The following is a 14,929-nucleotide window of genomic DNA, read 5'->3' as shown; positions in this document are numbered from 1 at the left end:
ACCATGGCGCCTATGCCAGGCCACGTGAAGTGCACTTTGAGGCCACGTGAAGTGTTGAAGGCTCGCTGCTGACAGGTCATGGGACAGACCCAGCAGGTGCCATAGGTTGACTGACTGACTTGCAGATGCACCACCTGTGCCCCCTACACTGCCAATACTGCAAGCAGTTGTGCACCTGCGACCACAACTGTTCTTTGTCATTGACGAATGTTTTGTGTACTATGTATGCTCTCTAATAACTCCTGCCACGCGCTGTCTGTTACTCTGATCAGGTGAGGAGCAAGAAAATAGGTCCAGCAGAAGCAAAGCGGAGACTCCTGCGGAAGCCCTAGGCATGTCGTCCTTGCCAGATGCCAGTATCACTGCAACTGCTGCTGCTGCTGCTCTCATTGCAGCTGCTGCCAAGGCCAAGGTATTGCACTCGCCGCACTGTTCAACTCCACCGTCTCTCCCCGCGTCGTTTTACGCATGGCAATAAAAAAAACCTCTGTGGGTGGAACCACAGTGGAGAGAGAGAGGCTGTATCTTGGCAAGAACGTGATCCACATTTCTCCAAGGCAGCGATGCCGATTTCTGCTTTTAGAAGTGAGCAGAAAAAGTATGTATATATGTCTGTTGAACTTATTTTTCGCATCGCACGAAGCCAACCGTGCTAATTGAGGTGCGTTGAACGAACAACAAACTGAATCGGACGGGAAGCTTCATCTTCACCCACTACAGTTGGGTCCGTCCAACTGTGGCCAGGCAGACAAATTGTATTTGACTCACTTGCATCGAGCATTATTCGGCCAACCCACTACACTCTCGTTCTATCTCGTGAGGACAGAGTATTGAGGGAGAAAAACATCATGGGATTCAATCATGGCGTCAAAAAACAGCACCAGAGTTTGAGACAACTTGGTCTGTCTCAGCCCAGCATATCCTTGCGTGACATTCACGGGGAGTCCTGAAAAGTCTATTGGTGAACAATGTGGCCCAAACCTCCACTGGAGGAGATTACTATACCGGCAGTCATCGTTTAACGGTGGCCCATTTAACGTTCATAAAATATATTTTTTTGTGGTCAGATCGCCTAAATATAAATGTCGTTAAAACCGCCACCAACCAACAGCCCAATTATTGAGGTTTGTCACGTAAACAAAACGTGGAAATTCGTTACTATTTCAGCACACCAGTGTTTTGGAGAGTAAACCCACAACATTTATATTTCGAGTATTGGGACGTTTTGCTGGTAATTACAACCAGGCAACAGCCAGAATTTTTGAGAAATCCTCCTGTTTCGGTCTTCAAACAACGTGTAGCATTGTTTCACTTATATTAGCGTTTACCCATGATGCTCCACAGAGATGCATAATCAGTCCGTACGATGCTGTGCAATTTGTATTTTTTTTGGCTCCTATGTATTGCTCACTTCAATATTTATATTTTTGGTATCCTTGTTTTTCCGCTTAAAGCAACTGGCAGCTGTGGAGGAACGCAAGATCAAGTCACTGGTGGCGCTGTTGGTGGAGACCCAAATGAAGAAGCTCGAGATCAAGCTGAGACATTTCGAGGAGCTGGAGACCATCATGGACCGTGAGCGGGAGTCGGTGAGTCACTTCTCATTGTCTCCTGGCAAGTGAAAACGGTCGGGGGGGGGGGGAGATTTGATGCTTTCCTGAAAGGTGCAACGACGAATATCGAAACGACGTCAATCAAAGCAATATATCGGGAAACGTAGCCTGCATGCCACGAGAGCTAAGCAAATACAACGCGGAGGGTACGGTGATGCTCTGTTAATGCACGCATCTGCATCCTAGTTGTACCCACAACGTTACATTAACTTAGTATACTATACTCAACACTAGTGTACAGTGGCAGACTTTAGCACAAATGATACAGATACAGTACAATTTAAAAAATCACCAAAATGCCAGACATGAATAATATATTGTACTCCATAATGCATTTCTTTATGCGCGACGCAAAGTAGTTTGTGTGCAGGGTAGTGGGTGTAGGTGAAGGCTGAGAGGCGGCGAATAATGAGAAAGGACAGATGACGATGCTGTCAGCGATGTTAGAGTACGTTGAGGCGACGCAAATCAGGTCGCGGTGTTAATAAAGCGACGCTGTATTTACGAAACGACACCAAAGGGGGAGACGTAAATTTGGGTATCACAAGTATAGTAAATAGATCGGCGTCTTGTAGAGAAAATCTTAGAAATCAGTTTGACGGAAAGAGAGTGATCAGTTGGTACGAGAACTGGTTCAGGATGAAAGGTTATTGATAATTCCTAGAAGGCAAAATATGTAGATTGGGCGTATATTAAGAAGGGGAGGAAGGCTTGCTTTACAATTTGGGAACATATAAAGTAGTTTGAAACTAATTTGGACATTGTATGGGAAATGTAGCAAACATATAGGCGGTCCGGGCTTTAACGACGTCACAGCGCATTCCTGGAAAGCCAGTCATAGTAAATCGGCCCCTATTTTCCCCATAGACAGCAGTAGAAACATCACTTGCCGATGTGTTTTTTCCTTTTATCAGACATTTAAGAGGGTTTATTTAATAGGTACAAGTCCACACAAAACACTTAGAGAATAACAAAAGCTCCACGCCAAATCACATCGGAAACTGGACTGACTGTTCAAATCCGTTCTGAATAGTGTCAGAAAATCCGTTGTGAATCCAGTTTCTGCATCGCAAACCGATCCATGGTGGCATTGTGTAAACGTCGTAAATGGGACTGTCGTAAACTGGAGACCACCTGTACACATAACTGCAGGATATTGCATTGCTGTACGGTGTGTGTTGAAATTAAACCTCCCCGCGCATGCGTGCGCCCCCATGTACTTGTTTTTTTGTGAGTGAAGCTGGAGTATCAACGGCAACAGCTTCTCTCCGATCGCAGCACCTTTCACTTGGAGCAGATAAAGCTGGCAGAGCTGCGTGCAAGGCAACTACAACAGCAGCAATTGCAGCAGCAGCAGACTTGTGGACCGACAGGAGAGCACATTGGAGCAGTGCACACTCAAGGTAGCAAACAAATAAGCTTGTAGATGGATGCCGTGCGGCCAAGACTGTTATCTGTTGTTGTTGGTTCCCTTCGGTGTGTTAACCCTGTGTGGTCAAGAAACCACCGTGCAAACATCATACCTCACACGAGCCCAAGGACAACATTTTTCCACAAAGATTTGGCAAAATAGTGTGCTCCCCACGTTCATCCAGCAACCCAACACCTGACAACTGCCGCCTGTCGTATTTTCGGACCCTTTGAAGAATGACATTCATAGGGAGAAAGAAATTATCAAAAATTAGTCATGGGGATTGTTTGATCATACTTCACCATGCTGTTCAATGCGGGATGGAGGAATGAAAAAAATCCTTTTCAATACCTTGGTGTCATAACAAGCCAGAGTCCCCACTTTTTCTATTGTGATGCATAGTATGGCATGTATGTAGAACTTCTTTCGCACTGTACGTAGCCAACCATGCTAATCGGAGGTGTGGAGGAAGGACGATAATCTAAACACCTAAGATGTAATGAGACTCATCCACATAAACGCGTCAACTTTTTTCGCACCTCGGATTAGCAGAATTGACTATGTATGGTGCGAAAGAAGTTCAACATACACACATTCACATCATTAGGTGAATTAGGAATAATATGATTTTAACTATACGAATCTTACACAGTAAACTATCTTAAAATGATGCCTACCGTGCTTGACTCGTGTTGTAAGGAACATCCGTATTTTTCAAATCGTTGACAATGGAACTGACCACTTAAGCGCATTGTCGTGATTAGGTTTCCCTAATAGAGCATGCTGCTGAACTGTGAACAAAGTTTAAATTGAGTTCAAACGCACATTGTGGTGCTTCTTGCTGACGTGTTGTTTTCTAACTTCCTCCTGCAGATCAACCATAACGCTTGGGGAGGAGAGTCAATTCCTGAAGCTGTTGACAAATATCCACTGCATTGTTGATGTATGTTCAAGAGGCTCATAAATGGACACAGCCAGTGACTGATTGTAGCCAGATCTGTTCGTAACACTGTTCCGGAAATTATTTTGGCAAGCCACATCCACCTCCACTTATTTTGTCCTAATTTTTAGAAAGTTGTTTATGGGAGAATAGGAAAAAAGGGTACAGTAATCTAGGATTATTACCGAAAAGCAAACCTTGTACTCTCATGGTAGTACCGTACGCCGGTAATCTCTACTCCCTGAGCCAGCCTGAAAGTGTTCTGGGAACAAAATTTGAGTGAGGCCCTGGACACAGCGGAACCCAAATTGCTATATTGTAAATGGTTCATTTAATTACATTCCTCGTGTAACTTGACCTCTGTCGTTGTAAAATTGAGGCTTGCAAACATGATTTAATGTATGACAAACAGCCTTTGTGTAAAGCAAGGTGGTAAGTGTGTTTTTGTAAGGATTGGTACAAATTAATTTTGTTAATTAATGATGTGGCACATTTACCCTTTTAATAGGATGTGGCAGATGTTATCCACTCATGTTGCATAAATTCAGGGTAGGCATGGTTCAGATTGTGTTTATGCAAACTGTTTTTACATCTTGTATATTTTTTACGCAAAATCAAATGTTTGTCTTCTCTCCGTAATGAAATTTGAGACGGGTTAAGACACCTACCCTAATTTAAGTGAAATCTGTGAGCCAGTGTTTTTGTAAAGGTTGTGCTGTTTATTTATATTCATTAAAGCAATGTTAACGTCTTCATATACCAAACGTGACGTGTGTAAGTGAGTGAAGCCGTATCCTGTCAACTCCTATATCATTTTAGCATGACTTGAGCATTTGAAATGTGCATCTATACAGTTTAAACTATTTAAACTATATTTTAGTTTACTTGGTAAGGCCCACTGAGCTATGTAGCACTTTTGCAGAAGCGACCTAGTCACAAACGATAGCTCAACAGTGGATTATCAAGTGGAAATGTATCGCAGCCAAATACCCTAAACACGTGATGTTGATTCTAAATGTGGAGGGAAAAACAGGAGGACCCGAAGAAAAATCCACTTGACCATGGGAAGAACACGCAAACTCCAAATATCCAGGCATCAGTGTCGGTATCGACCCCCTGTATACGAGCCGAGGTAGTTAACATTTCACCACCCACACCATAGAGTAATAATATGCCGGTTGGTATTCTTTGTATTGGCTGAGAGCCCATGCGCTTTCTCAAAGGATGCATTAAATTACAGATCCACACTGTACCCAGAACAAAAGGTGAATAACAAACTTTTGCATATTGCTAACAAGACCACAGTTACTGAAGTGGTGGTGTATAATTAATACGAATAGTGTTTTTTTTACGTTAATAAGTAAACCGTACAGTGGCTTATAACTTAAATTATGTTGAAGCTTAATTTGTGTTTTTATTTATATATTTTAGAGATGTTATCAGGTTATACGTGTAAATTATACCATTTTACATGTAGCAAATGCTGCGTGAACCCAGTGATAACGTGCCTGTTCTCAAGGCATAGCTTCCGTGCCTCTTGCTACTTTCGTAGCCGGCGCCTGACTTGCAGAAGCTGTTGTACCGCCTCCCATCCTTCACGTGACCCACGTCATCAAGCTGGCTCAGCCATCCAGTCATCGTGACCCTAATCCATTCTCTGGGAGCCCCCCTCCATATGGTCTTCACATGCACATCCCTAGAGATTTCACGGTCTCGTTAAGAGTCCGTATTTCTTTTGGAGTTCCCTTACGCCAAATCACCACGCTACTTTGTTATGGTAATATGTGCAGTGCTGCAAGTTTCTTTTTAATGGTGTTAAAACACGTTTTGTGAGCAAGGATTGATGCACCCTCCCAACTTCTGGGAAAACCCATGAGCACCAATCGGCCTTCCTGCACTAAATAGCCCCCGGTCTCACTCTCCAGTGCTGCTGTTGTAAGCCACCTCGAATTTCTGTGGTGACCGGTGCCGTTCAAGCACTCGGGAGAGGCTGCCCCAGAAGCCATGATGGCTAACAGAGGAAGTGTTGATATCTGGCTGGGAATAATGGAAAGCCCATTCTCAGGCTCGCTCACACTCCCGATGAAAAATTATCCATTGGAAGTCAAGCCCACGGAGCGTCGTGGCAAGCGGCTTCTTCGTATTCTTCTTAATGTTGCATTTTTTAAAATAGTTTGAACTAGTTTTACTAATGCAGAATGATTCTCAACATCTCAGTTCAATTGTAAACTTTTTTTCATTTCACAATCACATTTTCCATCATTTGATGATAATTTGCTTTATAAGCCGACTGTATATGTAGCAATGTCATTTAATAAAGTAATTGTATATACGTTTCTGTCCAAGGGATATTCTCAAGTTCTGACTCACATGCTCTATCTATGAGGTATCATTACTTCTCCCTGTCGTTCGTCTCGTATCGACTGCCTTGTTTATTTAGTTTTTATTCTTTGGACTCCTTTGTATTGCTTGGTGTATTGTGTCACGTCTTGTTTATCCACATTTGTCATGTGTAATGCATGTCAATCTTGTTTATACTGTCCGCATTATTAGTACTGCTTGTATCGCGTGCAATGCTTGTCACAGTACGGTCTCGCTTGTACTGTGTGCATTTGTACTGCGTTTTCACGCGAACTCCGATCATCTTCGCAGCAGCAGCGGCATTTGGCTGGCCATCAAACAAAGACGGTCACGGCTTCGCGTGCTTTCAAAATGCGCTTCTGCAGCCGTCTGTGTACATTGAAAACTAATTTCTTTCGAGCTGCTTTTTGTGTTTAGTGTGTTGTCATTACCCCGCCCCTTCGATAAGCACGGTTGGCTGTGTACAGTGCGAAAGAAGTTCAACATGCAAACATTCACTTACTCCATGACATATCCTGCTGTCGGTCCCCATCGTCTAAACCTGCATCCCTGTTTCACAGCTAAATTAAACCTGGCTTCAATATTCATCACCATAGCCTACTTGGCGGCCAGTCTCCAATGTTTAGACACGAGTGGTGTTGGTCCAGACCCCTCCAGGTGTCAAAGCCCTCTGCTCTGAGATAGGATGTTCACATCTTGTCATCGGAGCTGGAGAATATAGTGAGACGACCTCCGGTACAACTTTGGTAACATACCGCAGTGCTTCAGTCACTTTCCACACGGATGTAGTGTTGTAAAGACGAATAAACTTCTTAGGAGGCACACTGTTTATTGTAACTGTTCCTTACACAATCCTTAACACACAGAGGGATATTCGGTCTCCTCACCCGATACCCTAGGGAGGTACAGCCTCCTAGTTTGGCGGGACTTGCACGTCTACCGCTAACCTAGCTTGGCGGGACTTGCACGTCTACCGCTAACCTTGATACCTAAGGAGGTACAGCCTCAGGACTTGGCGGGACTGACACGTCTACCGCTATCCTAGCCTAGAGTCCTCCGGCTTGGACCTAGGGGAGGCTATCTGACCCACCGCTGGCCCGATGGGTCCTGACCACTGGGTATGCCGAGCCTTAGCCCTCAAAAGGGCTGGAAGGCTGGTCCAGGGTCCTGGCTGGTCTTCAGCCCAGTCTTCGTGTAGGGAGAGAACTCCCCGAGCTCTGTTGGGTCACCCTTATACTCGTTCGTGGCCAGGTATAACCAATCACACATTCCCACGTGGAACTGGCTGATTGGCTCTCCCTAAACTGTGGCTACGATCCACTTCACCTCGTCTGACCCCAACCGTTATTCACACACAGGTAACGCTGCACTGCCCCCTTGATACCTGGTGGCAATGCAGGTTACCGAACAGTGCGTGGTTAACACCTCTACACGGACATGGCAACACCACCTAGTATTTTTATAACACACATGCCAACTACACTTAATGCTCATCCAGCTCTCGCACACGCACGTGGGCGCTGCGATGGCGAGATGTTAACTCCCTCGCCGAGTATACAGCAGAGCATGGGTTCGTTTCAGACCCTGATGCCTGCTGTATATTTGGAGTTTGCGTGTTCTCCTCAGTTGTCCCGTGGAGTTTTTCGGGTTTTTCCGGTGTTTCCCTCCATATTTAGAAAAAATGCGTTTGGAGTATTTGGCTGCTTTACTTTTCCACATGATAAACCAATTCACTTCGCTATCATTTGTAACCAGGTATCTTCTGAAAAGAGCTATATAGCTCAGTGGGCCTTACCTTGTGAAATAAAAAAGCTTAGTAAATAGTACTCCCACTCTACCACCCACACACCCGGCACAAACTTCCCCCTCAGCGAAATACCCTGAGCTTCCTATCCACTCCTCACATCGCAATCACAAGGCGGATCCAAAGTCAGAATCACTCTGCCTCACCAGCCATGTCTTGTTCATTTCAAAGTCACATCAAATCGTGACCTCGTGCATGAGGGAACTGTTAACATCCTCGGTCTCGCTGAGATTTGGCACACACGTGAACGGGTATCCCTCGATCTACAACCGTCGGTTTCCGAAATTTCGCGTAAACGCAACTGACAAATTAAGGACACTTTTCGATATGCGAATTTGAAATTTCACTCCGGCCACGCGCCACGAGATCGTCGAACGAGAAGCCACCCAGGAGACTGCGTCGTCACCCATCCGGGACAGCGTCACTGTGTCCCTGCAGTGCAGCGGCAACGCCTTCACATCGCTGCCTCTCCACTCATTCTCACGTGCAGCGGGATCTTTGGTGAATTCCCTGAAAAGATTAATCAATTTTCTTTTAAATTCATTATTACTCAATCGTTTCCATATTTGTGTTATTCATGATTATGTTTGTATTGTTAAAAGTGATATAGGTGGTATACATTCTTAGGTTCGGAGTAGAGTTTACATGACTGCATGAAACGTATCCCTAACTTTTAGTGTTACGTGACTGGGAATAGCGCAGTCCGAGTCGCGAAACTTCGTTGCATTCTCGCATGTTTTGAAGAACGCATCCCGTGCTTAAATCGTGGGATATCTGCACTGTCTTCAAGTACCCCAAGCATTCTTCCATTGGGTACTACAATGGCACGGTGGTGGTGCGGATGATCGTGGCCATCTCGAGACTTGGACCTCTTCCAGAACGACCTGGGCCCCTCTACTGCACATAGCCGCCCTCTCTGAACAATAAATTGGCCGTAGACTTGAGAGACAATGGAATAACTGGCCTTGACATTCACTGCCAGATATGGAAGACTATATGAAGTTATACCATTCAGCTCGGGCAAGGCCCTGATCACAAATGGTGTTATGAACACAAATATCCCCTTTCAGCACTAACCTCCCTCCTGTGTCCCCAGAACACAGTTTATTTCACTATATATTTCAGTTGCCAATGTGAATAAACTTTCCCCTATTGCTCTGGAAAGCTCAAGGAATTGCATTCATGTAACTTTTTTGTGTTTAGTTGTCCTTCCTCCGCACCTTAGATTATTAGCACGGTTGGCAGAAGTTCTACATTGATACATATGTAGCGACTGACTTGCAGACTCAACTTCTTGGAGGCAATTATTTAATTAAACACCGAGCACACTTTGTACACTTTATACAATACACACACTGTTACACACTCTCTGTCTCTCGCTTATACGCAACTCTAAACTGGTTGCAAGCCTAGACACAAAGCTAGCCGTCTGATACTAACGGTGCTGAACTGAGACAGCCAATTACGTCTAGCAGCTCAATTATCAAGTGGAGACGACAGCGATGGCGACGATCTTTAACAGCAACGACGACGGGATCCCACTCCAAACGACAGCCCCGAGCTCCCGCCCAGGGTCCCCTTTTATCCTCTTAGCGTGGCCTCGCTCCACCCCGGCCATCTGTAACCTACTAGCGGGCTCTCGACGTGTTCCTTCCGTTACCTTTCCCCTAGATCCCTCTCGGGTCTATTACGTGGCCTGCTGTCAATCAGGGCTGCTTCGAGCTGCAGATCCCCTTCCCTGCCAACAGCCAGCACTATGCTGCTTCATGACCAATTCCATGTCACTACACATGAACCTTATTGCAGGACCCAGGGGTCCCAAATATTTTTTGGCGACTCCGTCCCACCGCACACATCAACATCGTGACCCATGTCCAAACGCAGCGAGGACAAATGCGCAGAAAAGCTGAACAAGCAAATTCACTCCATGCTCGGGTATGGGCGGGATCATGAGTCTTATCCAAAGCTGCTCAAACTGCCTACGCAACTTGTTATAACGGTATGCATAATACAGTGAAACTGCTCTCTTCATTATTATTTGTGACCTACCAATGTCTGCAGCCAGGATCAATCGATGACAATCCTATTACCTGCAGATATTTAAAAGATGAGATGCGTTGCACCGTTAATTCCTCCTGTTTGATAATACTTCTCTTGTCCGTATGCATCTGTGCAGATGGGTTTTTTTTGCGGTTAAGCCATAGTCCCCACATACCGCTCGTATCAATGCGGATAAGAGCGGCGACCCACTATTCTGTAGAGTAGCATTGGTATAAACGCTTGTTACAATATGAACAGTGCATTGAAAACGCGTACTATTGTATGTACTGCTTACAAAGTGTGTTCACAAATCTACACTGAGAAACACGATGATTGACAGAGGGGTGTAAATTATTTTTTTCGATAGTGTATTTAAATAGAGGTACTGCAGGTAAGTAGTTTTCAGTTTTAAAGGCATAGTTTAACAAGACAACACCTGCTACCATCCTTAAAACCCATTGGTGAAAAATAGTTACGTTTTTGTTTACATTATAATATCATGTTTATGCTAGAGCCGGGGGCTTATGGGAACCCGGGGTCCCGCTATAAGGTTCATAAAAATATTGATTCTGGAGTTTGGTGATCAATTATGGCTGTCGCCTGATAAGGCTGAGTTTTAATTAATGATCGACGAACGTCGTACTCGAATTGTAAATGTTGTGGGTTTACTCTCCAACACCGGTGTGCTGAACGAGGAACTAATTGGCACGTTTTGTTTACGTGGCAAACCTTACAAATTGGCTGTCGGGTGCTAGCGGGTTTAACGACACGTTTAACCTAAAAAACCTCATGGATAATATTGGTCACGAAAGCCTACTGTGTGTTAAATCCCAAATTCCATTGCCAGCTCACACACGTAAGGGTGATCATCACACAGCACCAATACTCGAATCCCTCCATCAGCTCCCAATCGAATCTTGGATCAATTTTAACATCACACTCTCATCATCTTCAAGATCCTCCATGCCCTTGCTCCTGCCTGTCTCTCCCCTCTCATGGTATTCCCCTTCACGCTACAGTCTGCTTCAGAAACCCAGACCTTCTTCCGCAGCCTTCAGTCGACCTTCACGGAGGGAGGGAGAGCTTACTCGCTCTCGCATCACCCCATTGCTGGAGATTCCTTCCCACCGCCATCCGTGTTCACTCTCTGCCCATCTTCAAGTGGAGACTCAAAACCTTCCTCGACTCTGCCGATGAAAGACTGCTCCTAAATCTAAAATAAATACGCCTCTATTTCCCAAGATGCCCAGGTTCCACTGTTTTTTATAGCGTCTTGAGATGTGGTTGCATGTAGATGCGAAGTCCGAATTACATTGAACAACTGTAACTGTGTCATTCAATTAAAGCGTAATTCGTTTACAGTACAGTGTGTTGATACCTCGGGTGGCACTGCACTTACAATCACGAATGCTTTCTTTAAGTTGCCTATGAGGTCCGTTTGAATTTCAGTACAACATGTCAGGTCACCTCTGGGGAGATTGTTCAGCTCAGAGGTAAGCGGATCAGCCGTGAAAGGGCCTTGCACGACCTCGCTCTGGGGTATTTGGGTGCCGGTGATAGCTCCACCGTCCAGTTTTCTATGGGTGAGACGGAGGGAGGAGGGGTTGGCTGTCCACGGTGGGACTGGGGGAATATTCCACTGCTGCGGTTGGGGCTTATTCGTTTCTGTGCTGCTCGGGGTGGCGTTGATAATGAGATGTTGATGATGAGATGTTGATGATGAGATGTTGATGATGATATGTTTATGATGAGATGTTGATAATGAGATGTTGATAATGAGATGTTGATGATGAGATGATGATGAGATGTTGATGATGAGATGTTGATGATGAGATGTTGATAATGAGATGTTGATGATGAGATGTTGATGATGAGATGTTGATGAGATGTTGATGATGCGATGTTGATAATGAGATGTTGATGATGAGATGTTGATGATGAGATGATGATGAGATGATGATGATGAGATGTTGATGAGATGTTGATGATGAGATGTTGATAATGAGATGTTGATGATGAGATGTTGATGATGAGATGTTGATGATGAGATGTTGATAATGAGATGTTGATGAGATGTTGATGAGATGTTGATGATATGTTTATGATGAGATGTTTATGATGAGATGTTGATGATGAGATGTTGATGATGAGATGATGATGATGAGATGTTGATTGATGATGAGATGTTGATGATGAGATGTTGATGAGATGATGAGATGTTGATGATGATATGTTTATGATGAGATGTTGATGATATGTTGATGATGAGATGTTGATGATGAGATGATATGTTGATGATGATATGTTTATGATGAGATGTTGCTAATGAGATGTTGATGATGAGATGTTGATTGATGATGAGATGATGATGAGATGTTGATGAGATGATGAGATGTTGATGATGAGATGTTGATGAGATGTTGCTGCTATTCGCTATGCTGAGGCTCAGAGGGACGACGCGGCGGCGGCGATGAAGGCGCTCTTTTCACAAAGGCGCTCTTTTCACAAAGAGCGCCTCGAAATGCGCATGCGTTTACTTTCATTATTTATTATTATTTAATCGCGCTCTGCATTGTGAAACGCGGTCTTGTACAACACGGTTGGGAAGGGTGGTTCGCGCTTTGCATTTTTCGATTTTTGTTGTTCCATTTTGGCCAAACCGCTTTGCGATTGAAGCTGTATTTGCGATTAAGGCACCGCGTAACAACCCTCACGCATCCACCACCACCAACCCTCCTCCTCCACCACCAACCCTCCTCCTCCACCACCACCAACCCTCCATCATCACCACCACCACCATCCTCCTGCTCCTGGTGCGTTCGACGCGGCTCCGGCCGGGACGCGCTCAGTCAAAGAGGCGACAGCGGCGTTCAATCCCCCGGGCGCAATGGCCAGGCTGCTGCTGCTGGCGGCGTGAGTAGTACACCCGCGCGGAGAGGCTGTTTGTTTGCTCATCGGGGACTTCATTAATTATTCATTAGTGGCGATCGGCAGCAGCAGCAGCAAACCTCATTCGTGATGCCGCCGCCGCCGCCACCTACCAGCCCCGCGGACAGCTCCGCGCTTCGGGCGCCATCCTCCCCGGCTCTGCTTCGTCTTCTTCCCTGGCTCCTGGTGACTCTGCTGGCTCCAGGTTTGTTGTCGTTCGCGCTCCTTGAATGCAGTTGTTACTATACGCGCATGCGCGCGTGTGTGGTTCTGAGCCTCCTCTAGGTCGACTCAGACTCAAACGAGTACCTGGTGCGGTGTGTAAAATCATTGCCACTGGGGAGACAAAGGCGGCCGGGCGTGGTGCTGGCCACCCAACCCCTCGTGTGCCATGTCAGCCTTCATAGGTGATCGCTAACAGCACTTGCCCCAACAAGTCTGTTAAGGTTACACGGGGGATCTTTGTCTTTTGTGGTGGGACACGGTCGCCTCTCGATAGTTTGCATCGCGACCGCTGGCGCTGCCTGCACCCCCTCGGTCTATCATCGGCTCGGGAAGAGCCTCCTCGTTCTCGTCGCTGTTTCACGGATTCCGACTGCCTCGGCATTGTCCGTGCCAGTTGGGGGCTTCCCAGCGAGGCGCTCTCGTCGTGTGTGGAGGCGAGCGGGAAGCCAGGGGCAGGCAGGCAGACAGGGGGCGAAAGGGGGTCCGCGGTGGCCATGTCCGAGCCGTGTTGACGGATAATTCCTCAACATCGCCATATATTCCTCGCAGCCAACAACCTCATTCATTATATATAAAACCATCGCCGCTATTAATAAGTATCGATTCTTTTTTTTATCGCACATGCGGTCTATAAAACCACTAAAACATTGTAATCGTGGTAAGCCACGTAACTTCGCCTCCATTCCATCACTGAATTCTTGGGTTATCATCATAGCAGCAACCGCAAGAGGCTTGAACAATCTCCATGATGATGGTGATGATGGAGACGCCACTTTGCATGCGAAAGGCGGCGGCCCGCTCGGCTGTTCCATTCATCACGGGCGGTGTGGCGCCTACAAAGTGGTGGTGGTAGCCGACGTGGCCCACTGTGGCCCCTCGGTGCTATATCAGTTACAGATCGCCAATGACCGCCTCGCCTGGACAGCTCAACAGGCTTGGGAGGCAGCGTTCGTGTTTGAGGACGGGTGGCGCATTGGTTAGCGCGCTGGCACTCCGAGCCCGGTGACACGAGCTCACGACCACCAACACCAAGGGTCTTGGGACTCCCCTAGGTCGACTCAGCCTCAAAATGAGTACCCGGTGAGATTTGTAAAACATTGCCACCAGGGAGACAAAGGCGGCCGGGCGTGGCTGCTGGCCACCCACCGCCTCGTGTCACACAGTAGCGGCCTTCAGAGGTGCTCGCTAACAGCACTCGACTCAGCTGTCTGCTCAAGGCTATACCGGGGGTCTTTGTCTTTAGTTGATGGACGGACAACCACGCGTTCGGCAGGTGATGTAGGCTGCGGGAAATAAACGCGGTTGACAGCAGACGCCCGTTCAGCGAAACCAATTTTTGTACTGCGCTGCCACTCCACGTCCTCCCACGTCTTCACCGACGCGGGTGGGAAGAGGTACGTGTCGCGAACACCTCGGCCCCACCTGTGGCCTGCCAATGCATCGGCCCCAGGCGTGGACATGCCGGGGGCTCCGCCGTGCGAACATCGGATTGGTGGACAGGGGGCGGCCCGCTCTCATTGCTGATTGGGGGATTTGAACGGCAAAAAACGCGAGGACATTGGGGAGTTGGTGGGGGGGGTTGCAGAAGGATGAAGGGGGTTGGTAAG

General features: G+C 46.5%; 2 protein-coding genes across 11 annotated transcripts in view; both read left to right on the top strand.

Moving 5' to 3' along the window:
- Positions 1–4,728, top strand: part of LOC116954756 (SWI/SNF complex subunit SMARCC2-like) — a 90,672-nt gene extending 85,944 nt beyond the window's left edge. For all 5 annotated transcript variants that reach the window (XM_032975530.2, XM_032975529.2, XM_032975534.2 and 2 more), the window contains 4 exons: positions 273–412; positions 1,455–1,589; positions 2,854–3,016; positions 3,898–4,728. In XM_032975530.2, the coding sequence (XP_032831421.2) occupies positions 273–412; positions 1,455–1,589; positions 2,854–3,016; positions 3,898–3,908 (449 nt within the window). In that variant the 3' untranslated portion in view covers positions 3,909–4,728. The remainder of the gene's footprint in view (positions 1–272; positions 413–1,454; positions 1,590–2,853; positions 3,017–3,897) is intronic.
- Positions 4,729–12,617: 7,889 nt separating this feature from the next.
- The window catches only part of LOC116954806 (uncharacterized), a 52,765-nt gene continuing 50,453 nt past the window's right edge, over positions 12,618–14,929 (top strand). For 2 of the 6 annotated variants that reach the window (XM_032975630.2, XM_032975633.2), the window contains exon 1: positions 12,628–13,302. In XM_032975630.2, coding sequence (XP_032831521.2) covers positions 13,188–13,302 — 115 coding nt within the window. In that variant the 5' untranslated portion in view covers positions 12,628–13,187. Of the gene's footprint in view, positions 13,303–14,929 lie in introns of all 6 variants that reach the window. The other 4 variants (XM_032975628.2, XM_032975627.2, XM_032975632.2 and 1 more) reach the window with 4 other exon arrangements.

Source organism: Petromyzon marinus, chromosome 56 (genome assembly GCF_048934315.1).
Source record: "Petromyzon marinus isolate PM22_M1 ecotype Great Lakes invasive population chromosome 56, UKy_Petmar_22M1.pri1.0, whole genome shotgun sequence".
NCBI classification, from domain to species: Eukaryota; Metazoa; Chordata; class Hyperoartia; order Petromyzontiformes; family Petromyzontidae; genus Petromyzon; species Petromyzon marinus.
This window is presented reverse-complemented; position numbering and strand designations above follow the sequence as displayed.